Source organism: Symphalangus syndactylus, chromosome 6, assembly GCF_028878055.3.
Source record: "Symphalangus syndactylus isolate Jambi chromosome 6, NHGRI_mSymSyn1-v2.1_pri, whole genome shotgun sequence".
Taxonomy (NCBI): Eukaryota; Metazoa; Chordata; class Mammalia; order Primates; family Hylobatidae; genus Symphalangus; species Symphalangus syndactylus.
In genome coordinates this window covers 141,368,532-141,394,835 of record NC_072428.2, presented here as the reverse complement: position 1 = coordinate 141,394,835, position 26,304 = coordinate 141,368,532, and the positions used below count along the sequence as shown (strand labels likewise).

The 26,304-nt window shown below is 45.0% G+C and overlaps 1 protein-coding gene and 1 long non-coding RNA gene across 3 annotated transcripts in view; one reads left to right on the top strand and one right to left on the bottom strand.

The window, feature by feature from the left end:
• The window catches only part of GALNTL5 (polypeptide N-acetylgalactosaminyltransferase like 5), a 62,428-nt gene extending 46,996 nt beyond the window's left edge, over window positions 1-15,432 (bottom strand). The window contains 5 exon segments of the mRNA XM_055281493.2: window positions 192-312; window positions 3,989-4,088; window positions 4,090-4,275; window positions 13,667-13,770; window positions 15,261-15,432. Of these exon segments, the coding sequence (XP_055137468.1) occupies window positions 192-312; window positions 3,989-4,088; window positions 4,090-4,236 (368 nt within the window). The 5' untranslated portion in view covers window positions 4,237-4,275; window positions 13,667-13,770; window positions 15,261-15,432.
• A 92-nt stretch (window positions 15,433-15,524) lies between these two features.
• LOC134736965 (uncharacterized) lies at window positions 15,525-17,090 on the top strand. Of its 2 annotated transcripts, none has more exons than XR_010121471.1 (3): window positions 15,525-15,623; window positions 16,126-16,252; window positions 16,928-17,090. It is a non-coding gene; the product is annotated as an uncharacterized lncRNA (long non-coding RNA). The 2 variants fall into 2 exon arrangements; XR_010121472.1 differs by lacking the exon at window positions 16,928-17,090 and adding an exon at window positions 16,496-16,648 and having other exon boundaries at window positions 16,126-16,256.
• Window positions 17,091-26,304: the final 9,214 nt, after the last annotated feature.

Sequence of the window (26,304 nt, the reverse complement as noted above, 5' to 3'; positions counted from 1 at the left end):
TGACATTATCTGACTTCAAGTCCTAAAAATAGGAATCTATAACATTTCTAGCATGATAAAATTAAAATTTGGTTAGTAACGGTTTTTTATCTATCTATCTATCTATCTATCTATCTATCTATCTATCTATCTATCTACCTATCTATCTATCTATCTATCTATCGAATGAGAGAAAGAGAGAGAGAACATACATTTTACTCCTGGTATCTGGCACTTCTCTTTCGATGCCCAAGCTTCTACTGATAATCACATTAAATCCATATTTTAAAAGTTCTTTATGAAGTTCTGGGTTTGTATGGTTAAAATCCATACCTGCAAGAAAATGTAATTAGAGTCATATAAGTAAAGGCTTACTAGCAGTGATGCAGGAAAGATCTAGAATAACCAAAACAATTTTTTAAAAGAACCAGAATATAATTCAGAAATCGGTCTGTGCAAAAATGGTCAAGTAATTCTTGGTAAAGGTGGGTGTTTTAGTACGTTTTGCATTGCTATAAAGGAATACCTGAGGCTGGGTAATTTCAAAGAAAAGAGATTTATTTGGCTCACAGTTCTGCAGGCTGTGCAAGAAGCATTGAGCCGACATCTGCTCCTGGTGGGGGCCTCAGGAAGCTTCCAATCTTGGCAGGAGGTAAAGGGGAAACAGGCAGGTCACGTGGCGAGAGAAGGAGCAAGGAACGGGGGATGCCAGGCTCTTGAAACGACCAGCTTTTCCATGAGCTCATAGAAGGAGAGCTTATTACCGTAGGCAGGCACCAAGCCATTCACGAGGGATCTGGCCACATAACCCAAACACATCCTGCCAGGCTCCACATTCAATATTGTGGGACAAATTTCAACATGAGACATGGAGGGATAAATATTCTGATTGTATCAGTGGGGAAAGGGAAGTTTATCAACAAATGGTGTTGGATCAACTGGATTATCTGTAGAAAATAACCTATATGTGATGGTCCATTTTCAATTCCAAGTGGCTTAGTATAGGTTTAAGCAGGCTACATGGAAATAGAGAGATAAAGAAGCAGAATGTACTGAGCCACCCCCACCCCCGCCCCTTCCTGCTTTCCCTTTCACCCAGCGGCCAGGCGTCTATTGGTGGGGACCCCCTCAACTACCCCCTCCCCACCTACCAAAGAATTTAGTTTTGGGGCTGGGCGCGGTGGCTCACGCCTGTAGTCCCAGCACTTTGGAAGGCCAAGGTGGGTGGATCATGAGGTCAGGAGATCGAGACCATCCTGGTTAACATGGTGAAACCCTGTCTCCTACTAAAAATAAAAAAAAAAATAACTGGGCGTGGTGGCGGGCGCCTGTAATCCCAGCTACTCGGGAGGCTGAGGCAGGAGAATGGCGTGAACCCAGGAGGAGGAGCTTGCAGTGAGCCGAGACCGCACCACTGCACTCCAGCCTGGGCGACAGAGCGAGACTCTGTCTCAAAAACAAAACAAAACAAAACAAAACAAAACAAAACAAAACAACAAAAAAAAGAATTTAGTTTTGGTTAGCTTGCAACATAGGTAATTCTACCCTTTCTTATCAGCTAAGTGTAGCCACTGGGGCCATAAGTCAAATGTTTGAAGAATCCTGACAGAGTTGCAACGCATTGTGGGCTGCAATAAAATGCAGCAGAAAGACCCTAAAGAACATACTTGAAGCCCCTGCTTAACAATCAATAGGCGACGTCCGGGAAGATCGTGACCCCATAGCACTCCGTCTATGAGGAACCAGGGAGGGATCTGCGCACTAGGGGATACGTTGCTGGTTGAAACTGTGCTGGGTGTGTCTGCGTGCCAGACACCCGATCTTGCATCACCGCCATTGAAAGTCTCACTTTCACTATTCTCCCGGTCTCTGAGTCCATTCATTGGGTTTGGACGCGCGAGTTTGTGTCTCACAATATCCATATGGAAAATATGAGCATTTATTCTTACCTCACATCATCACAACAATCAACTCAAAATAGATCATGGCCCTAATGTGAAACCTAAAACTTTAAATTCATTTCCAAAAGAAAACATAGAATGAAATCTTTGTGAACTTGAGGTAAGCAAAGGTTTCTCAGATGAAACATAAAAACCATAAATCATACAAGAAAATGGGATGAATTGAACAGCACCAAAATGTAACATTGTGAGCCATTTTGGGGACTTGTGAAATAAAAAACCGAAAATTTTAAAATGTAAAATTGTGCTTTTTGAATAACACCATTAAAGAGAATAAAAAGACAAGCTATAGATTTGTCCAAAACATTTGAAACTCACGTATCAAGAAACTTGAATTTAGAATATGTAAAGAAGTCTTAAAAATTAAGAAGAAAAACATCCCATTTAAAAATAGACAAAAGACTCCAAAAGATACTTCACAAAAGAAGGTATATGAGTGGTTATTAAGCACATGAAAAGGTGCTCAAAATCATTAGTCATCAGGGAAATACAAATTAAGACCAAAGTGATGGCTTTACTCACCCATCAGAATAACTAAAATTTAAAAACTGGACCATGTCAAGTGTTGGCAAGGATCCAGAGAAAATGGATTCTCGTACACTCATATAAAGTGGCCCAGCTACTTTGGGAAGCAGTCTGGCCATCCCAATACTTGTTTCACTTGGCAGAGGGTCAGGTTCTACTCACATCCCAGAAGGCAACACTGTCCCCCTGGCATTCACCCTTGGTTTGCTGTTTCTCTCCTTTCTGTCACCATCTGAGTGGTAAGACTGAGAGCCAGAATTAGGGTGTGACCTCGGGGAAATGAGCAGGAGAACTGCCAAGGGGCTGTCATGTGTCACACGCTGGAGTAGTGCTTAGGGTAGGGTTTCAGGCCCACACCTACCTAGTCATCTAGTGGGAGGGCCGTTCAGAGCAGGGATCCACAGAAATAGTAGGCCTGTGTGTTAAGGCTTTAATTTCTACTCTTATTTTCTTCATCTTTCTTTGGGTGGAAGCCTGGCATCCCCCGTTCCTTGCTCCCTCTCTCGCCACGTGACCTGCCTGTTTCCCCTTTACCTCCTGCCAAGATTGGAAGCTTCCTGAGGCCCCCACCAGGAGCAGATGTCGGCTCAATGCTTCTTGCACAGCCTGCAGAACTGTGAGCCAAATAAATCTCTTTTCTTTGGGTTTATTTTGTTAAACTAGGTCTTCATATTTGTATTTTATTTATTTATTTATTCTTTTGAGACAGCATCTCACTCTGTTGCCCAGGTTGGAGTGCAGTGGCCCAATCATAGCTCACTGTAACCTTGAATTCCTGGGCTCAAGCGATCCTTCCACCTCAGCTTTCCAAGTAGCTGGGACTACAGGCATGCACCACCGCACCTGGCTAGTTTTTATTACTATTTTTGTTGAGTTGGGTCTTGCTATGTTCCCCAGGCAGGTCTTGAACTCCTGGCCTCAAGTGATCCTCCTGCCTTGGCCTCCCAAAGTGTCAAGATTACATGTGAGTGTCAAGATTACATGTGAGCCACCATGCCTGGCAAAACTAGGTCTTCATGTGTGGGAACATGGGAAAATAATCTTACAAACATAGTGATGAGGGACAAAAGCAAATTCCAAAAAGATATGTGTATCAGAGTACCTAAAAATATATTAAAAATATAGAACACAATATTTTGCTTAGGGATAATATACAGAAGAAGTGGAAAGACATGCATGAGAAAACACACATCAATTCAGGTCAGACAACCTCTGAGGGTGGCGTGGGGACGGGAGGGAGGTAGAGTTTTTACTGTACTATTACAACTTATTTCTTGGAAAAACAGAAAGCTATCTGAAGCAAATATGGCAAAACTATATTTAAAATGATAAATTTAAGTGGTAAATACACACATACTTGTTTTATTATTTTCTATGTATAGATATATACAGGTATATAAAATAATTTTTAACTTAAAAAGTAAATTGCTTTAAAAAGGATATTCTCGTACTCTTCCAAATATTAAATATTGTTGTATATTTTCCCCTTCAAATGGCTAATGGAAAAAAATCCAAATACTTACCTAACATAGACTTTGCTTTATCTTCATCAGTCCTTTTGACTATTACATGCGGTTTTAGTATTTGCTCTGAGCCATAGATAATTTGCTGATGCACTTTTTTTTCCAGGGGACCAAGCTGACAGAGGCTCCTGGCTTTTCTTCTGCCGGTTGCTCACATGATTATGGTGCAAATATATGAATAACAGAGCTGTCCAGATCCCACATGTCAAGGACCCATAGAATAAACATTGAATTATGGCATTTCTCATTGTAAATCTAGCATCTTCAAAGGTACATTTTTCAATTTCCTAAATCAGAATGATTTAAGAGAAGCAGTATTAGATATTCCAATGGTTTGTAGATCACCTACTTGGCTTAAATTCCATTTTTAGTGTTTTAAAAACAATCACATTGATGGTCCTTATCATATACATAAAGTGTGTCCTTATTTCTATTAGCACAAATTCCTAAAACTGATATTCCTAAGATTACTTAACATCAAAATGTATAACATGCTTATAAAACATACGGTGTCATTTCAAGTCATTGGCCCATACTCGTGTACATATAGGAAATGCCATCAAAGAAGGCTTACTCATCCCTTATCCATATCCAGTCCACCTTGCAGTGACAGTATGGATCTCTAAAAAATCGGATTTGACATCAAGCAGCTTGTTAAAAATGTAAAAACACAATATCGCATGCTGGAAATAAAGGGAGCAATGAGTACTGTGGCCCACCGCTGATGGATGGCACAATGTACAATCGTTTTGGCAATATCTAGTCACGCTGAAGATACGTATATGATACGATGAAGCAGTTCCATCCTTAGGGATATATCCTAAAGAGACTCATAAGTTGCAGCTCTCATCTAAAGAGATGTATCATGAGACAGGTACAAGAATGTTTATTGAAGTAATGTTTGTCATAGTGAAAACTAGACACTGGCCGGGCATGGTGGCTCATGCCTGTAATCCCAGTATTTTGGGAGGCCAAGGTGGGTGGATCACCTGAGGTCAGGAGTTTGAGACCAGCTTGGCCAATATGGTGAAGTCCTGTCTCTACCAAAAATACAAAAAATTAGCCGGGCATTGTGGCAGGCGCCTGTGATCCCAGCTACTCTGGAGGCTGAGGCAGAAAAATCGCTTAAACCTGGGAAGCGGAGGTTGCAGTGAGCCAAGATCGCACCACTGCACTCCAGCCTGGGCAACGAGAATGAAACTCCGTCTCAAAAAAAAAAAAAAAGAAAGAAAGAAAGAAAAGAAAAAAGAAAACTAGATGCAACTGAAGTTTCCCTCAACAGGAGAACTAATAAAGTGAGGCTACTCTTTCACTGATGGAAATGAATCAGCTGGAGCTATGTGTACTAGTGTTGTAAAGTCTAAAAAACATCATGTGCAAAAAGCGAGTAGGGTGTGATATAAATCTGGAAAACATGAAAAGCAGTGCGATTATTTATGGGTACACCAATATGTAGCAAATGCATGGGAAAAAATGCATGTGAATGATGTACACAAATTTACATAATAGTGATTTTATATACATGATAGTGAATTTACCTAACAGTGATTACCTCCATGGTGCAGGGGAGGAGAATAAAGAACTCCTACCGTATTCTTTTTGTTTTTTTTTTTTGTTTTTTTTTGAGACTGGTCTCACTCTCCTCACCCAGGCTAGAGTGCAGTGGCACAAACATGGCTCACTGCAGCCTTGACCTTCTGGGCTCAAGTGATCTTCCTACCTCAGCTTCCTGAATAGCTGAGACCACAGGTACATGCCACCACACGTGGCTAATTATTATTATTATTTTTTTTTGGTATAGACAAGGGCTCACTATGTTGCCCAGGCTGGCCTCGAACTCCTGGGCTCAAGCAATTCTGCCGTCTTAGCCTCACAAAGTGTTGGGATTACAGGTGTGAGCCACCATATCCAGCCTCCTACTGTTAATGCTGATTTTTTTTAAAAAGCTCTGAAGAAAATGTGGCAAAATGATGTGATTTGATTGAGCTTGATAAATGAGAACACAGAGTGCTCATGATATTTTTCTCTATATTTTCCTTCTGTTTGAAATTGTAATTTATTTTAAAAAGAAAGAAGAAAGTCTTGAGAGGTTTCCTTTAAAGATGATAGATTGAATGTGTGTGTGTCTTCTCTCCCTCTTGACTCAACTGTGAATAAGAATAAAGCTAAAAACTCTAATGGGAAAAGAGAGTGGTAGAGGGAACAATACACTTCAGATTTTAACACCTCTGGAGGAAAGAACGTTATGGGACGCGTGGTAACAATTTGGAAAGACAGAGGACTCTGATGTGGAAACAAGGCTACTAACCCTGGAGCGGCCTGGGGCTTGGAGGCCCCTGGTGAGTCAGTGGACACATGGCTGCGGGCTTGGGGAAAGCCACATGTTAGTATTCAGAATAGTCAGCTCTCTTTACCCAGCCCTGCGCAGCAAAATCCAGGCAGGAGTCAGAGTGGTTTCTTCTTTGGAGAAGTAGACTGGTAGAGGCTAAGCCTCTACAAAGGAAAGCTTGGGGCTAAAACCAAGAGTGTCACTTAGAATATGTGGATGTGGAGTGTCTGGGTCCATCTGTCCTCTTTCCTTCCTCCCACACAGGATCCTGGCTGCCAGGTTGCTATGTCTGAGGTCGGATTGATAGGAGAATCGTTCTGGGATGAGAAGACAGGGCCTGGAGAAAAGACCTCCATATGCTGAAATGTAAGAGCTTCCAGTAAGGCCGCCGGCTCCCTGGGTTGTTCCCCTGAAGACAGCACACCTGTGGCCAAGGTCGGCCTAACACTCAGCGATTCCAATCAGCTGGTTGGCATCTCACTTTGGGATTAGAATCTGTATTAGTCTGTTTTTACGATGCTGATAAAGATATCCAAGGCTGGGTAATTTACACAGGAAAAAGGGCTAAATGGACTTACAGTTCCACGTGGCCGGGGAGGCCTCACAATCAGGGTAGAAGGCAAGGAGGAGCAAGCAACACCTTCATGGATGGCAGCAGGCAAAGAGAGAGTTTGTGCAGGGAAATTCCCCTGATAGAACCATCAGATCTCGTGAGACTTACTCTCACGAGAACAACATGGGAAAGATCTGCCCCCGCTCATTCAATGACCTACCCCTGAGTTCCTCCCACAGCACGTGGGAATTCAAGATGCGATTTGGGTGGGGACACAGCCAAACCATATCAGAATCGAATGCTGTAATGAACGGAACTGTGTCCTCCTACAACTCACACGTGGAAGCACCAAGCCCCAGTGCGACTGTATCTGGAGACAGAGCTTTTAAAGAGGTGATTATGGTTATATGAGGTCACACGGTGGGCCCAATTCCAATAGGACCAGCGTCCTTATGGGAAGAGGAAGAGTCCCCAGGCAGGTGCTTGCACAGAGAAAAGGCCGGTGAGGGCACAGCGGGAAGGCAACCACCTGCAAGCCCTGAAGACAGGCCTCGGGGAAACCAAACCTGCCGGCAGCTGGATGCCGACTCCAGCCTCCAGAACTGTGGGAAAATCAGTGTTGGCCAAGCCTCCCAGTCTGTTGGACTTGGTTATGGCAGCCGGAGCTGACTCCTACAGCTGCCGAGGATTGCCTGAGACATTTGAGGAAAGCCTCCAGAAAGAAAGAAAATGCAAATAGAACCAGAAAGGGGAAGAAAGAAATGAGAACTTTGAAAGTATCAAAACATTGATGTTGGTTGCTCAGAGAGATCAAAGAAGGTGCTACACTCATACAACCAGAGGAACAGGCTATGAAAAAGGAGCATTGAGAGAATAAAAAGGGGAAGCTGCAATTTAAAACATGATTGTTCACATTTAAAAATTAGAATAAATGGCCGGGTGCAGTGGCTCATGCCCGTAATCCCAGCACTTTCAGAGGCTGAGGTGGGCGGGTCACTTGAGATCAGGAGTTGGAGACCAGCTTGGCCAACATGGTGAAACCCTATCTCTACTAAAAATACAAAGATTAGCTGGGCATGATTGCCCACGTCTATAATCCGAGCTACTCAGGAGGCTGAGGCACGAGAATGGCTTGAACCCAGGAGGCCGAGGTTGCAGTGAGCCTAGATTGTGCCACTGCACGTCAGCCTGGGCAACACAGTGAGACTCTGTCTCAAAATAAAGAAATGCATAATAAAAATCATTAGAAAAATGGTGGGAAAGGAATATTTTGAAATGCACAAGAAAATGGCAGAGGGAAGCCTAAGAGAAAGTTGAGACCTGTGGTGTTTCATTCTAGAAGGTAGAAAGAACATTAACCCAGTAATGAGTTCCACGAAGTGACGAGAGAAAAATGGAGAGGAAATTGTCAACGCAATCATACAAACATTTCCAGAACTAAAGGGGCCCACAGAATGCCCCATATAATGAATGAGACCAGAAAGAGTGTCAAAATGACATCAAACTTCTCAACGGCAACACTGGATTCTGAAACTATAGATAAACAGCGTGAAAATTTTATGTTACATGATATTCAACCTAGAATTCTCGATCTAGTCAAAATTTAATCAAGCTTGGGAGTGGAATAAAAATATTTTCAGGTATGTAAAGGGCTCAGGAAAATTACTCTCCATGTATTCTTTTTTGGGAAACTACCTGTGGATTGCAAATGGCAATAAAGGAAAAAGCAAATAAAGAAGACATGGGCTGGGCGCAGTGGCTCACACCTGGAATCCCAGCACTTTGGGAGGCCAAGGTGGGTGGATCACTTGAGGTCAGGAGTTCGAGACCAGCCTGGCCAACATGGTGAAACCCTGTCTCTACTAAAAATACAAAAATTAGCTGGGCATGGTGGTGGGCTCCTGTAATCCCAGCTACTTGGGAGGCCGAAGGAAGAGAATCGCGTGAACCTGGGAAGTGGAGGTTGCAGTGAGCTGAGATCATGCCACTGCACTCCAGCCTGGGAGACAGAGCAAGACTCTGTCTATTAAACGAACAAAAAAAACAAAACCCAGACATGGACCCAGGACATTGAATGCAACCCCATTGAAAGGAAGAGTATGTGGGATGGAGAAGTTTAGGTAGATGATGCAGCTGATGGTAAAAATTAAGGAACAGTATTTACAGAATGGTAAGATGCAAACACTGATTACTGCATTAACCAAAAAAAAAAAAAAAATCACACAAACTTTTTTAGGAAAAATAAACTAGAAGAAATGGAGGTCATGTAATAAAAATGAAGTTGATGTATAAAATTAATCAAAAAATAGAAGTCTAAGAACTCCGTTTAAAATATGAAGGTGGGCCAGGCTCTGTGGCTCATGTCTGTAATCCCAGCACTTTGGGAAGTCGAGGTGGGTGGATCACAAGGTCAGGAGTTCAAGACCCAGGAGTTGAAGACCAGCCTGACCAACATGGTAAAACCCTGTCTCTACTGAAAATACAAAAATTAGCCATGCATAGTGGCATGCGCCTGTAATCTCAGCTACTTAGGAGGCTGAGGCAGGAGAATCGCTTGAACCCAGGAGTTGGAGGTTGCAGTAAGCCGAGATTGCGCCACTGCACTCCAGCCTGGGCAACAACAACAACAAAAAGAAGGCAACTGTCATAAGAAACAGATCAAAGAGTCAAAAGTGATTGTAAGAGGGAGTTGAACTGGGGGCTGGGCAGGAATTGGGCAGGGACCTGCTGATTTTCTTTATAAGATTTTGTTTTTATTTTATTTTTTATATGTATGCATTACACTGAAAAATATTTTTAAAATAAAGATTTTCTAAACAGATTAGAAATGCAAACAAACCATATCAAACAGCATGGATACAGGCAAACACAAGAATACATCAGCCACTTGTCCCCTGGACCCTGCCCCTTTCCATCACATGTCATCCGTCCACCTGGGAAAGGTAATCCCTGAAATGAGCCTTAGGCCCTGCAGGTCAGTCCAAGCTCTAGGACCCTCCAGCTTCTGTCCCCCTTCGACCCACACTCTGATTTGCTCAAGTGTCCTCTTGGCCTTTGAACATTTAGTGTTGTCTCCCATTTTTGTCCTCTCTCTAACTTGAGAACAGAATTTGGCTTCTGCAGTTTTGTTTTGAGAAAGGGTCTAGCTCTGTCACCCAGGCCGGAGTGCAGTGGTGCAATCCTGGCTCACTGCAGCCTTGACCTACCTCCCTGGCTCAAGTGATCCTCCCACCTCAGCCTCCCAAGTAGTTGGGACTACGGGCGCCCACCACCACACTCGGCTAGTTTTTGTATTTTTTTGGTAGAGATGGCATTTTGCCATGTTACCCAGGCTGGTTTCGAAGTCCTGAGCTCAAGCAATCTGCCTGCCTTGGCCTCCCAAGGGATAATCCCAAAGTGCTGGGATTACAGGCGTGAGCCCCTGGGCATGGCCTTGTTTTGTTGCTGGGATTACAGGCGTGAGCCCCTGTGCCTGGCCGTGTTTTGTATGTGAGTTGGTGTCTCCCTCTGTCACCCAGGCTGGAGTGCAGTTGGCATGATCATAGCTCACTGCAGCCTTGAACTCCTGGCTTCAAGTGATCCTCTGTCTTTGGCCTCCCAAAGTGCTGGAGCTATAGGTACAAGATTGCTTGGCTTTGACTTCTACGGTTTTGACCTTAGGCATGTCCCAGGAACTGGCTTGCATATACATTGTAGCTTCAGTAGGAAACCCACGCTGCTTGACAGAACCTGGTATCCAGAATAATTCCATGGCATCAAACCACCAGAACAGGGCATTGTCCCCTCAAAGAGACTTGAACACACCTGGACAAAATGTCTTCTACATGGGATGCTGTGCTGCGCTACCCAGACATCGCCTTCAGGGCAGAGACACCCATTCTCCCTGCTGCCGTGAGAAGTAGCTGCCACAGGCTCACAGCCCATGACCGAGGCAAGCCGCTTTGCCCAAGTGTCCCCCTCCCTGGGGATCTCACATTCAAAGACTGGTCAATGGGTGCAGCTCCCTTGTCTGTCTGGGGGGACTCTGGAGAGCCCTCAGCGCAAGCTGCCTGTGGGGTGGGCGGAGTCTCTTCTGGAAACTGCATCGCCATCTAGCCTCTTCCTCTGATTGAACCTATTTGTGTCCCTGCCTTGCAGTGTTTGTCCCCGTATCTGCTCCTAATAAAATTTTCCATGCAAATCTTAGTCTAAGAGTCTTTTTCCTGGGGAACTTGACCTAGTATGACAGCTGCTAATGGTCCAGGAAAATAGGCTGTAAAGGAGATTTTAGGGCTAAGCCACCCTCCAGGTGGCTGGCCCTGAGCATCCCATTGTGGGTGGAAAGGTGGCGTTCTGAAAGCCCCTGGCATACTATGGCTGATATGTGCTTGTTAAAATCTCACTGGCTGTGAATCAGGATGGAATATAGATGGAAAGGAATGTTCTGGTTAGTGCACTTGACTGAGGAACAGGGAGGAGCAATTGTAAATATTACAGGGTAGATGGCTATTGTCGGATGCTATGGTTGCATTTGAAAAAGGCAAGGAAGGCTGACGGTGGTAATTAGCAATTTAAAACAAAATATCAGAGCCAGAGGCCATTGATAGTATATGAAGGATCTCATTTCCTATAACCTAAGGGCGAGGAGAGCTGAGGGTCATGCCCAGGGCCTGATTATCAGGGTGGCAGAGCTCCAGGGCAGGTTGAATGATCAAGCCTGACTGGTCTTCTATCCAGGGAAGGAGGGAGGCTCTTACACTTGGGATGGGGATGTCTGGGTAGAGACATGCCAGAGACCTGGAAGGCCCAGGTCCACAGGAACGCTCTGAGCCTACAGAAATGGCCCGCTGCTCCCCAATAAGGCTAGCTCTCCTTCTCTGCTTTGCAGGGCAACATGGGCCCTGCCTCAGGACCTTCCCCCCAGTACCCTCCTGGCCACCAGATCAATAAGTAGGGTCACATTACAACTTAGCCTGTGTGGGAAAGTGCTGCCCTGCTAAGGGAAGAAGGAGAGTGTTCCCAAAGGAGCTGCAGAATGAGCCATCTTGAACCAGCAGTCACCCAGGGTGCACATATGGGACTGAGTCCAGAGGATACGGACTAAGGGAGAGGGAATAGAAAGTTGGATTCAGGAGCATTTATTACAACAGAAATATCCCCCAGGACATAGGCTTTAACACTCTGGCCAAGATCCTGGGTGCAAAATAGAGATTCATTGATTGAATAAATAGCACTTTACAAATGAAATATTTGATTATGCCAATTAAAAGTATCAAATATATAAAGAGAAGAAGGCAACTTCTAACTAGGGAAAATGGCGAATTAGGACACCTGAAAAGAGAATAAAGCTGTTTTAATTTACATTACCACCATGTCTCCCTATTAAATATCTAAATTTTAAAGTTATCTAAAGTTAACTTCCATGTCAACTTTCTCCAAAAACCAAAAGCAATTAGAAACTAGTTAAAAAAAAATAGGTAAGGGGAGACAACCAAATGTAACATACAAAATAAACGCACGCACTAATGTGATAGTGACACAACAGGAGAGAGACAGATTCCTAGGCAGAGAGGGACAGGTCCCCGGTGAAATCCGACCTTCAAGCCAAAGACAGCTTAAAGCCTGAAAACTGAGTTGCCAGAGTCCACGACCGGAGTGAGAACTTCCTCAATGCCTTCTAGCCAATCAAATGGTGTTATTTCCAGGCCCACCTGGAAGGACTGGTGCTCTTTTCAGCACACACTTCCCCATTCTGAGCCTATGAAAACCCCAGACTCAGCCCCATGTTGGGACTATCCACCTTTGAGCCCCCTCTCACACAGAGGGCTAGCCACTTTGGATACCCTCTTGTGTCAAGAGCTGTGCTGTTGCTTGATAAAACCCTTCTCTGCCTTGCTGACTCTCCAGTGTCTGTGTAACCTCATTCTTCTTGGACACAGGACAAGGACCTGGGACCCACCGAATGATGGGTGCAAAAGGAGTTGTAACACTGTAGCCTTCCCACCTTCTGCCAGTGCCAGGTGGCCACCCCACATGATGGGAAGTGGTGGTAGGGCTGGGCCAGCCTAGGAGGAGTGGGCTGGAGCAGGATGGTGGGGCAGAATGAGCTGTGGCACAAATGAGCTGCAACACACCCATTTCACTGTTTGCCACAACCAAACAAGCCATAACACGCCCCCCTCCGTGACCCGGTTTCACCATGTTGCAGGTGGCAGGAAGTAGAGAGAGAGCTGTAGCAGTCCTTGGGAGCTCAGACCTTGGGACTCCCCAGGTGAGAGGCATAACACCCCTTGGGGCTCTGTGGTTGTTGGCATCTCTGAGTTTTCAGGCACCACCATGTTCCTCCTAGTTCAGATGCTGGTGCCCAAGGTGGAAGACAGTTGTGGCACACCCAGACCAGCCATGGGCTAAGCACAGAGCGGTTGTGTGTGCGGAATCTAGGTCAGTAGCGCCAGCCGAGTGCAGCCTGCTGCGTCGAGTGGGCAGAGCGAGCCCAGAGGTGAGCCCAGAGCCAAGCAAGGCCCAGGGAGGGGTGCTGCCAGCTGGGAAATTTCCGGCTGGCAAAGTGACATTGAAAGAATCCTGTGTCAACGGGATTATTACTGAAAAATAAATTATTCTCTAGAAAGATTCTAATACATCAGGAAAACTTGGGGGGAATTCTCTTTAGATGTGAACACTTATGAACATATCCCCAACCTCCTTAATTTTCTTATTTTACTAATATGAGTTCTTATATTATGTTTTCTCTGAGACAAGCACCTCACCTCCCAACCCACCCCCTACACTCCCGCAAAACACAGAAAACCCCTCCTACCTAGAGATCGATGTAAGAGGTGTGTGATTGGCCTTTGGATTTTGTGTCTTCAGAAGAAAACCACGTTCAGTTATTTTCTTCACTAAAAGATGCCGAATTCAATGCTAGAAAGGCACAGAGTTTGTAAAATATATTTCAATGAGGATTCATATGTACAGCAAATAAAATTTTAAGTGCATTAAAGAGTCTTAGCAGATGATTAAAAGAATCCTGTAGAGAAAAGAAGGCGGCTAATAGTCATCAACACGCCCCCGCCAACACCCCAAAACCCTAGCCTAAATCTGCATTTACAGTCATTGAGTTTCTTTCTTTATTTTTTCTTTTCATTTCTTTTCTTTACTTTTTTTTTTTTTTTTTGAGACAAGGTCTCTCTCTGTTGCCCAGGTTGGAGTGCAGTGGCCCAATTACAGCTCACTGCAGCCTTGACTTCCCAGGCTCAAATGATCCTCCTGTTTCAGCCTCCCAAGTAGCTGGTACTACAGATGAGTGATACCACGCCTTTTTTTTTTTTTTTAAATAGAGATGGGATCTTGCTATGTTGCCCAGGCTTGTCTCAAACTCCTGAGCTCAAGTGATCCTTCTGCCTTGGCCCCCAAAAGTGCTGGGATTACAGGCGTGAGCCACCATGCCTGGCCAAGTTTTTAAAAAAAATATGAGTCTATTGAATCAGGAAAACATGACCACGTTTTAGATAACATCACAACTAATTTTTCTGTAAATAATCAGTACTTTTTTCCTTTTTTTTTTTTTTTCTCGAGACAGAGTCTCACTCTTTCATCCAAGCTGATCTTGAACTCCTGGACTCACATGGTCCTCCCACCTTAGCCTCCCAGGAGCTGGGATTACAGATGCCAGCTGCCGTGCCCAGTCTATAATCAGCATTTTTTAACTCCTAGCTTTCCTAGGACCATCTTAATACTGATCTCCATATAAGATCTAGGACTTTATGACACTGCTAAGGGCCTTTTCTTTTCTATTTTTTTTTTTCAAATAAGTAATACCATCACTGTATAAACATTACCAGCATAAAGATGCATGTAATGAAAAATGTCCCTATTTTTCATGAACTAAAGCCATTACAATGCCCAGTCCACGTTTAGGGTGGTGTAACCAGCTTGGAGGCTACTCCTCCTTTAAAAAATAAAATAAATCTTCTTTTTTTTTTTTTTTTTTTTTTTTTGAGACGGAGTCTTGCTCTTTTGCCCAGGCTGGAGTGCAGTGGCGCAATCTCGGCTCACTGCAAGCTCCGCGTCCCAGGTTCACGCCATTCTCCTGCCTCAGCCTCTCCGAGTAGCTGGGACTACAGGCGCCCGCCACCACGCCCGGCTAATTTTCTGTATTTTTTAGTAGAGACGGGGTTTCACCGTGGTCTCGATCTCCTGACCTTGTGATCCGCCCGCCTCGGCCTCCCAAAGTGCTGGGATTACAAGCGTGAGCCACCGCGCCCGGCCTAATAAATCTTCTTAATCCTAATCCCCAGAGCTAGCATCTCCTTCAAGATGCAGTGATTTGATGTACTGCTTCCGCTGATTCGAAGTGAAAGACGTTTCCCCCCATCTTTGCTCCCACTTCTAGCGCATGGAGCTCACTTCACCTGCCCTGGAGATAATTGCATTGGCTGCTTTGTAACTGATGTGTTTTCCAAGCAGAGTCACAGGTGAATAAGGCAGGAGTCTGTGCTGAATGAACTGAGAGATGTAAAATTTTTTTTAGCTAGCAGGCTTTATGGTGGCTGGGTTCCAAGCAGATACCTGGTTGTGCTGGGTTGCTGGGCCACACAGTAGTACTCCAAGGGCAGTACAGGCCGCCTCACAAAGCCTGATGACATCACACAGGGCGTCACAGCCCCCCAGGGGCCCCTGCCTGTAAGCTCCAACCAGCAGGTAGAATCCAGGAGTTCCAAGGTCCAAAGGGTCCTTACCCCTCAGCTGAGAAAATAGGGAAAGCCTCATATTAGGTGAGGCTAGAATCCAGGGTGGCTCTCTTCTCTGGGCAAGGCCTAATTTTAATTTTTAGCTTTTTTTTTTTTTTTTTTTTGAGATGGAGTCTCGCTCTGTCCCCCAGGCTGGAGTGCAGTGGTGCAATCTCTGCGATCTCCGCTTACTGCAAGCTCCGCCTCCGGGGTTCACGCCATTCTCCTGCCTCAGCCTTCCGAGTAGCCTGGGACTACGGGCGACTGCCACCACGCCCGGCTAATTTTTTGTATTTTTAGTAGAGATGGGGTTTCACTGTGTTAGCCAGGATGATCTCGATCTCCTGACCTCATGATCGGCCTGCCTCGGCCTCCCAAAGTGCTGGGATTACAGGCGTGAGCCACCGCGCCCGGCTAATTTTTAGCATTTTTGAAATAAACTTAAGAAAAAGAACAAGCTTTCAGAAAACATGAAGAAACTTAAAGATGAGCCAGAGGGTTATTTGATTGCCTTTTAATGCTTTACTCTACATTACTCAACATTTAGATGTCAGTACACAAGTTCAGCCAAATGCTTGCGAAATTTCTTCTGAACACATCCCAGGAGACTTGACCCTCCCCGCTTCAGGATGCTGACTCTGTTTTGCCTGAAACCAGAAAAGCTCTGCTTCAGGGTCTGTGAGTGGAAGCGGGGTGGGTGGGGACCTCTTGCAACCTCTCCTGGGACAGACACAACGGGCAATTGTGACCTCCTGGGGTAGATACTGAAACTGTGACAAGTGATAACAAAACTGGCAGAAATCAGTTGGACCCAATATGGCCAACTGGAGTTTCTGCAGAAAGAGCTTGCTGATATCACAGCCTGAATTTCCACGCATGTTTCATATTAACTGCCCCAGAATTTGATTTGCACACAGCACCCATGAGGAGGCATGAAGAGATAACTGCGCATGTCTGAGGACTTGCCAGACCCCCTCTTTCCTTCCACCAATCTCCTGCTAATCCCGGAACCCACCCTCTAACCCTTTTCTAATAAAATTATTTTCTTAAAGACAGCACAGCGAGACAAATTTGAGCTGGACTCCTGTCTCCTTGTTGGTCAACTTGCAATGAAAAGCTTTTCTTTTCTCTGAAACCCAGTGTCTTAGTATTGGCTTCTAGCGCACGGGTCAGTGACCTCTTTTGCTCGGTAACAACTTGATGGGCTATAATGACCTCCTGGGGCAGACGGATGGGCATTAATGACATCCAAGCCAAACTGATGAGTCTCCTTTCTGCAGGCTTGATGGGAAGGTCCTTCTTGCCCATTAATAATATTAATATTAAAAGTAAGCTTTTATTCATATTAGCCTCAAACTGGAAACAACCCAAATGTCCATCTGTAGTAGAATGGACCCACTGTGGCATATTCATATAATGCAATGCAAACCAGCAGTGAAAAAGACCGGACTGCAGCTGCCTACAACATGAATGCACCTCGCAGACATGGTGTGAGACCGAAGCAGCTCATGGGAGAGCACGATTCTATTTCTGGGAAGTTTCTGCAGAATGAGAGCTTGCTGATGTCACAGCCCAAATTCCTACAGCATGTGGAAGGGAGCAAGAAAAGGCAAAGCTACTCTAAGGTGATAGAGCAGTTGATCTATCTATCAGTAACCAGTAGCTCTGTTTGGGGGCCAGAACAGGATTGCTGGTTACTGAGAGGGGGCAAGAGAGAGCCCTTTAGAGTGCTGGAATGTTCTGGGACTTCTTGATCTGGGGGAGTGAAGGCTTCATGGAACCTACTTGTACAAACGTGCATTGGGCTGGTCACTGAAAGTGTATCTACTTCACTGTATGTATGTCATATCCTCAAAACATAAGGGGAAAAAAGTGAGTCAACACAACTTTTGGACAAAGATTTTATTTTGGGAGTTTTGCAACCATTACACGGTTTGGTTGCTGTAATAAAGTAAAATCTTTCTTTCTGAGAAAGGTGCACATATACCGTATTCAGAGACAATAGTTCGAATTGTGTTTATTTATTTATATTTTTATTTATTTATTTGAGACAGAGTCTTGCTCTGTTGCCCAGGCTGGATGACACCACTGCTGGTGTGATCATGGCTCACTGCAGCCTCGACCTCTCAGGCTGAAGCGATCTTCCTGCCTCAACCTCTTAAGTAGCTGGGACTACAGGAATGTGCCACCACACGCAGCTAATTTTTAAATTTTATATTAGTTTTGAGTAAAGGCAAGACCTCACTATGTTGCTCAGGCTGGTCTCGAACTCCTGGGCTCAAGCTATCCTCCCACCTTGGCATCCCAAAGTGCTGCAATTACAGGCATGATCTACTGTGCCCAAACTTTTTTTGAGACGGAGTCTCGCTCTGTCACCCAGGCTGGAGTGCAGTGGCAAGATCTCGGCTCACTGCAAACCCCGCCTCTGGGTTCGAGCAATTCTCCTGCCTCAGCCTCCTGAGTAGCTGGGACTGCAGGTGCACGCCACTGTGCTCAGCTAATTTTTGCATATTTAGCAGAGATGGGGTTTCACCACGTTGGCCAGGCTGGTCTCGAACTCCTGACCTCATGATTCACTCCCCTCAGCCCCAGTGCTGAGATTACAGGCATGAGCCAACTCACCCGGCCTGGAACTTTATTTTTTAATTGAGATATTACATCTCGTACAATTCACCTTTCATCCATGTTGTGGCATTTGTTGGTATTTCATTCCTTTTTATGGCTGAATAATGGGCCATTGTTTGAAAATACCACATTTTATTTATCTGTTCATCAACTGGTGAACATTGAGCTGGTTTCCACTTTGGGGGTGTTATAAATAGTACTGCTATGAATATTCCTGTACACGTTTCTGTGTGGACATAAGTTTTCAGTTCTCTTGAGTATACACACAGGAGTAGAGTTGCAGGTGGTAACTCTATGTTTAATTTTTTGAGTAATTGCCAGACTGTTTTATAAAGCAGCGACACCATATAATTTTTATTTCCAAGATTTTTCCCAAGAGGGAGGAAAACGAGCCATGAACAGCCCTTCCTTAGGGCTTGCCCTACCGATTTCACACTTGCCTTGCCAGCCCCTACCCTTGTGCACCAACCAACTCCTGGCAATACATTTCTTCATATGTATCTCTTACTGGTTCTGTTTCTCAGGTTAACAAGCCCATACTCCTGTGTAACTGAACCCTTTTAAAAATTACAGAACCTAGAAAGTTCCTGCACGCTCCTTCCCTGTCAGTGCTTACCATCTGGCCCCAGAAGCAAGCACTATTCTGATTTTATTTACCATATATTAGTTTTGCCTGCTATAGAATTTCATGTAACTGAAAGGATATGACAAGTGGTAGGAAACCTTGCATAAGGTTTCTTTCATTCAGCATAATACTTTTGAGACTTATTGTTTCATGTATCAGTAGTTTACTTTTTATTGATGAGTAGATTTTTATCATTAAAATCACACCATTTGTTTCTTCATTATTTTGTTCGTGAATACCTGGGTATTTTAGTTTGCTCAGGCTGCCATAACAAAGTACTACAGGCTTGGTGGTTTAACAACCAAAATTAATTTTTTTTTTTTTTTTGTAGTCAGAGTCTCTCGTTCTGTCACTCAGACTGGAATGCAGAGGTGTGATCTCAGCTCACTGCAACCTCTGCCTTCTGGGTTCAAGCAATTCTCCTGCTTCAGCCTCCCAAGTAGCTTGGATTATAGACATGGGCAATCTTTGTATTTTCAGTAGAGATGTGGTTTCACCATGTTGGCCACCATGCCAGGCTGGTCTTGAACTCCTGACCTTATAATCCACCCACCTTGGCCTCCCAAAGTGCTGGGATTACAGGCGTGAGTCATTGCACCTGGCCTGAAATTAATTTCTCATAGTTCTGGAGGCTACAAGTCCAAGATTAAGCTGCCAGCAGGGTTGGATTCCTCTGAGGACTGTCTCCTTGGCTTGCAGTTGGCCACCTTCTCGCTGTGTCCTCACATGCTCTTTCTTAGGTGTGCACACACCCGTGGGGTTCTCTCTCTGGGTGTTGTAATGTCCCTTCTTTAAAGGGCACCGATCAGACTGTATTAAGGCTCACTCTAACAACCTTATTTTAACTTAATTGCCTCTTTAAAAGCCTTATCTTTAAGCACAGTCAGTACCATTCTAAGGTACTGGAGGTCAGGATTTCAACATATGAATTGGGGGGCTGCAATTCAGTTGATAGCACCACACTGTTTCCAGTTTGGAGCTTTTACGAATAAAGCTGTTCTGAAATTCTCGTTCGCATTTTTATGGACCGATGCTTTTGGTTCTCTGAGTAAACACCCAGGAGTGTTTAGTCTTTTAAGAAGTGGTCAGACCTTCTACTAAAGTGGTAGTGCCATGTATGCTCCCATTTGGCGTTGTCAGCCTTTTTAATTTTAGCTGTAGACAGGCTGGCTATCCAGCAGCAATAGTGACCAAATCGGCCTTGGTGAGGGGAGGCCACGTTGTCGGGTTCATGAATGGTCTCTACTTGTAGAATCTGTTTCAGGAGCATTGCACCAGCACTGGTAACCAAGGACAGGCTCAGGTGTGCATTCTCTGATGAGCATTAACTTGAGGCACTACGGTATGCTCAATTTGGGCCAGCAGCATGGGTCCACCCTCAGACTTCTTTGCCTCTGGTCTTTCCATCATCCTCTTTCCAATCCCCGAACTGAAAAGGGATAAGTAAGCTCATTTCTTAGGCTTTCGTTGCCTCTGGTCTTTCCATCGTATTCTTTCCAATCCCAAGACGTTTCCTACTGATCAAGGCTCCAGGTATCCTTGTACCTCAGGCCAACTCACCCCCTCAGGTGTATAACATTTCCCATTATTTGGTGGATTGTTGCTCTGCCCACCTCACCTTATCACTCAGTGACTCTGATAAAACCCACCTTGCAATGGGCAGCTGTGGTCACACAGCCATTTGGTATCTAATGGTCAGAAGCTCAGCGTCTATCAGCGTTCAAGCCAGGAGCTGTTTTTAGAGAGGCATATCCATGCTCTCAAACTCTAGTAAGTCTGCAGAATAGCTCTCCTATGGGGCTTGCCAGAAACCACCCGCCACCCTGCAACAGTGTCCTCATTCATTCATCACAGGTCCCTCCAGCACCATCCCATTTGCTGGGTCATGCAGCTGGAGTGGGAGGGCAACCTGTAGCCTGGACCTGTTGCGGAGCTTTCTCCTTCTCTGATCCTACCTGAAATTGGCAGCTTTTCAAGTTACCCTCAGAATGGGTTGGATCTGTACTCATGTGTGGAGTCTGTGCTACCTATAAAATCCAAATGGGTTCAGTCTATGCTGTGCCTTTTTCTTGGTAGGATCCAGAAAGGGCAACAACTTGTCCTTTATCTTAGAATCGGTATCTTGGCATGCTACAGACTACAGGACCTCTAAAACCTTCAGTGTTGAAGCTCCTGAATCTTCATAGGGTGTATCTCCCATCTGGTGCACATGTGTCTTCCTGGGTGTCTCCCTACAGCACCAGGTCTAATTGACATGACATCATCAATATGGCGGAACAGCATGATGTGTGTGGAAGGTCTGGATGAGCACTGTACCTACAGATCACATGTGACAGAGAGAAGAGGGTTACGCAGCCTGGGGAAGTCTAGTGGATTGTGCCATCCCTACCACGTAAGGGCAGACTGTTTTATTGATGGGGATAAAGAAGAATGAATTTTCCAGAATAATTGCTCTATACCAAGTGCCAAAGTCCACTGAAGACAGCACATCTACTATTGGGGCTACTACCTGATTAAGACAGTTACTGTCATTTGCTACGGTCCAGTTGATTTTGATAGGGGCCATACAGGGATGGTGAATGGGGATATGATGGGTCCACTACTCCGGCATCCTTTAAGTCTTTGATGGTGTTGATCTCTGCAACTGTTCCTGGAATGTGGTGGTTTTTTCTTCTGATTTACTGTCTTGGAAGGGTGTGCAAGGAGTGGGGATGGGAAGTTTCAGGGGCTTCCTCTTGGCTGACTCTTCTGTAATGATCCTTCTTACACAGATGAGGGAACCAATTTAAGGATTCTACCAATTGCTAGGTATGTCTATCCAAATTATACACTTAGGACCAGAGAAATAACCGCAGAGAAGATCCGTGGGCCCATCAACTCACTGTCATTCAGACTTAGGTAAAATGCCATTTATCACCTGGCCACTTCAAGTCCCCACTCTAACAGGGGCTTGTGATGCTGTTTCGGATCCTCTGAAATCAGGATTAGGCACCATATCTAACAGTTCCTGGTAGACCCATGACTAACCATTTTTTCCCTTTTTATCCCCCCAGAGCAGAAGAACTTGATATATCTAACCTCTTTTTTTTTTCCTTTTTGAGATGGAGTTTCATTCTTGTTGCCAGGGCTGGAATGCAATGGCGTGATCTCGGCTCACCATAACCTCTGCCTCGCAGGTTCAAGTGATTCTCCTGCCTCAGCCTCCCCAGTAGCTGGGATTACAGGTGCCTGCCACCACGGCGGCTATTTTTTGTACTTTTAGTAGAGACAGGGTTTCACCATGTTGGCCAGGCTGGTCTTGAACTCCTGACCGCAGGTGATCCACCCGCCTTGGCATCCCAAAGTGCTGGGATTACAGGAATGAGCCACCAGGCCTGGCGCCTAACCATTTTTGAAAAGTCAGGGTATTCCCTTTTTTTCCAAGGCACAGTCAAACTGACAAATGGCTGAAGGCTCTTTTGGGGAAGGGCTGGGCACTATGTACTGTATGTACTGTGTGGACGGGTCTCTTGTGCTGTGGATATCACACCAGATGGCAAGTCAGGACTCCTGTGCTGCTCCGTTTCTGGCCTCAGTTGCCTCACTTGTCAAAGGAGGATGTTTTCAGACATACTCTTTGGGTCCCTCGGGATTGGCCTGGATGCTTCTGGGTCCTGGGAGTGGGGGTGGGTCATACTCCTCTTTCAGCCGGGACATCTCTGCCTTTATCTGTTTTACATATGGGGCTTCCACTTAAGATTTCATATGAGGAAAAATTTCTCAGCTAAAAAGCCATCTGCAGAGCTGGGGAACTACACGATCTTATTCAGTCTTAAAAACGTGGGCAAATGTAACCCCTTCTGGGCCTGAGCTTCTGATCTCTAAGAAGGGATAATAGTATTGGCTTCCTAGGTGCTTGTACAGATGGAGAGTTTAGAGAAGTCTTCAGGCATGCTGTAATTCTTAGAAAACCTGCAAGAGAGGAGCTGGTGAACAATCTGGAGGGGGCTGTGTAAGAAAACTGAACCACTGTCTTTTCAGGGAGACCTAGGACAGGCCTGTCACGCTGTGTACCCGCTATTATGTGGAGCTGTTATAATTTATAAATGTGCTGCTAGTTAACCGCAAAACCAGTAACAACTGCTGGTCTGTCCTCCCTACCAGCCTGTGAGCTGTTGGAGCGAAGGGACTGTGGTGTTCATTATTGTATTTTTTGAAATTCTCACACACAGCCGGGAATCCTGAACTGAATCATGAAAACAGCAGTGTGATTGGAAGTTGCAGACATCCACTCCCGCACCTGCAGAGAAAGGGTGCCAAAGAACCCACGGTACCGGTCGCCCCTTTCCTTGCTCGGAGCAGGACAGGTGGCCACCCCTTTTGAGGAATGGCCAGGGTGAATTAGCTGTGTGGCCTCCTCTCAGCTCTCCCTACAGAGCCAATTTCAGTGGGCGTTTCAGACAATTATCATAAAGAGAACTTTGAGGGTACTATCAAGATAGTAGCAAGTAAAAGTACTGTAGGGGATTCCACACACACACTCACACACACTTATACATATACACACATGTACACACACACATTCACACACACACTCATACACACACTCATACACACATACATGCACATACATACATACACATTCACACACACACTCATACACACACTCACACAAATACACATACACACACATTCACATACACATACACTCATACACTCATTCACACACACTCAAACACACATACACACATTCACACACACATACACCTACAAACTCACACTCACACATACACACACTCTCACACACATACATACACACATTACATGCATACACATACACACATATTCACATACACATACACACATTCACACACACCCACTCTCATACACATATACACACATACACACACACATGCACACAATACACATACACTCACACACACACTCACACACTCGCAATCACACATATACATACACACTCACACACACATACATACACTCACACACACACATTCACTTTCACACACAGTCACACACACACACACACACACAGAGAAGGGAGAGAGGAGAAGCCCATAGCGTTTTTCCCGCCGATACCGGTTGCATTTCATTCTTCTAGCTATCACCTTGTTATGGGCTGAACCGTTTCCCCCACAGAACTCATATGTTGAAGTCCTAACTCCCAGTACCTCAGAATGTGACTCGGAAACAGGGTCTTGAAAGAGACAATTAAAATGAGACCAAATGGGTGGGCCCTGACGCAACATGACTGGTGTCCTTACAAGAAGAGATCAGGACACAGACACACACAGAGGGACGACCCTGTGAGGACACAGGGAGAAGGTGGCGTCTACAAGCCACAGAGACAGGCATCAGAAGAAGCTGAACCCGCGGAGGCCTTGATCTTGGAGCTGCGGCCTCCAGAGCTGTGAGAGGATAAGTTTCTGCTGTTCAAGCCCCAGTCTGAGGTCTTTATTACAGCAGCCTGAGCTGCCCGATGCACATCTCTGTTGCAGAAATATGTCTTCTCACATGCAGCTGCTCAACAGAGCTGCATTCGAGAATAATACTTTTGTAGAATACAAGGAATAAAATGATGGGATGGGGAGGATCAGGGGTGTGGAAGAGAACGCCGGCTGTTCCTCCTACTCGATTCTCCTCTTCTTTCCTACAAGCTAGGCATGTGCTCCCCCTGTTTCAGCTGGTGGTGACCATGACTACCATCTCTTCCATGGCAGGAGGGCAGAAGTGACCTGCACCACTGCCAGGCCTGACCCAAAAGCCTCCCCAGAGGTTCCCTTCATGCTATTCCTGGGATGATGACAATCAACACAACATTGGAAACCACGTGTTCAAGATGGCAGAGCCACCATCAGCCTGGTTCCTGAATGACCACGTGGAGCAACCTGGAATATTCACCCTGGTTAGCTAAGTGAACAAGAAATAGAGTCTTATCTTGTTGCTTCACTATATTTTGGATATTCTTGAAAAGGGCTTTAGCCTACCCCAAATAGAAGAGACGTGAAAGAAAAGGATAAAGATGAAAAAGTGAATGGTGTCAAGTGAAGTAAACAATTCAACACTGAGAACAAGCTAGATGTTCAGTATTTTTCTGTGATATAAAGGATGTATGAGACATGGATGCTGCCCAGGAATTGCTTAAGGGTTACTGGGAAGCTAGAATAACCACATGAAGGAATTAGGGGAAGATACAAGGTTTAAAGTGCTGAATTACATGGTACAGACTTGAGTTGCCACAGCCTCGTGTCAAGGAAAGAACACTGGACCAATGTCAGGAGATGTAGTTGCCAGAATCAATTCATAAGGGGAAAGGATAATGTTTAAAAAAGGCGTAACATAAAGTCATGACACAAAGCAGGTGGCTGGCGGGAGCTGAAGGGAGGAAGTTGGGAAGAGAAAGATAAAAATTACGGAGGTCAGGGAAGGTGGGAGAGAGTAGGTAGAAGTGAACCATGGAGGTCAGTTCCGCAATAGTGACCACAGAGCCTGGAAATTTCCTTGTAGCTAAAAGAGGATTAGGAAGAGGACACTGTACATTTTCTCTCCAATTAGTAGGCAAGTTCCATCCTAGCCAATTCTAACTTAGCAATTATGGAGAGAAACAAAGCACCCATGAGCTTTATTCTCAGGTTGAGAAGGAAAAGGAAACAGATCAAACTTCAAAATGTGAGCCAGGAAAGCCATCTCTGGTCTTGTGTCTCCTGAGGAAGAAAAGCAACGCTTAGAAGAAAGGGCAGATAAACAGAAAAGGGGATGCAAGCTAAAGGAAAGCAGGCAAAGTTCCAGGCCAGCCTGGGCAACATAGCAAGATCCTGTCCCTACAAAATATAAAAACAATTAGCCAGGCATGGTGGTGTGCACCTGTAGTCCCAGCTACTCAGGAGGCTGAGATGGGAGGATGGCTTGAGGCTGGGAGATCCAGGCTGCAGTGAGCTGTGATTGTGCCAGTGCATTCCTGCCTGGGCGGTAGAGCAAGACCCTGTTGAAAAAGAGAGAGAGAGAGAGAGAGAAAGAAAGAAAGAGAGAGAGAGAAAGAAAGAAAGAAAGACAGCCAGATGGACAGAAAGGAAGAAAGAAAGAAGAAAGGAAGAAAGAAAGGAAGAAAGAAAGAAGAAAGGAAGAAAGAAAGAAAGAAAGAAAGAAAGGAAAGAAAGAAAGAAAGAAAGAAAGAAAGAAAGAAAGAAAGAAAGAAAGAAAGAAAGAAAGAAAGGAAGGAAGAAAGAAAGAGGGAGAGAGAGAAAGAAAGCAGGAAAAAACACTTAGGAATAAAATTTGCCCATATTTGCAAACCATCCCACCGATTTTTGAGAGTTGTTAGCTCTCAGAGGGCAGAACCCCAGGCTTGTGTCTCTTGTCTTCCCACGTGAAATGAGACACACAAGGAGAACGCCCCCATGGTGATGAGCAGAGGCTGGAGCAGTGTGTTTACAAGCCATAGAGCACCACGCGTGGCTGGCAACACCAGGAGCTAGAAGC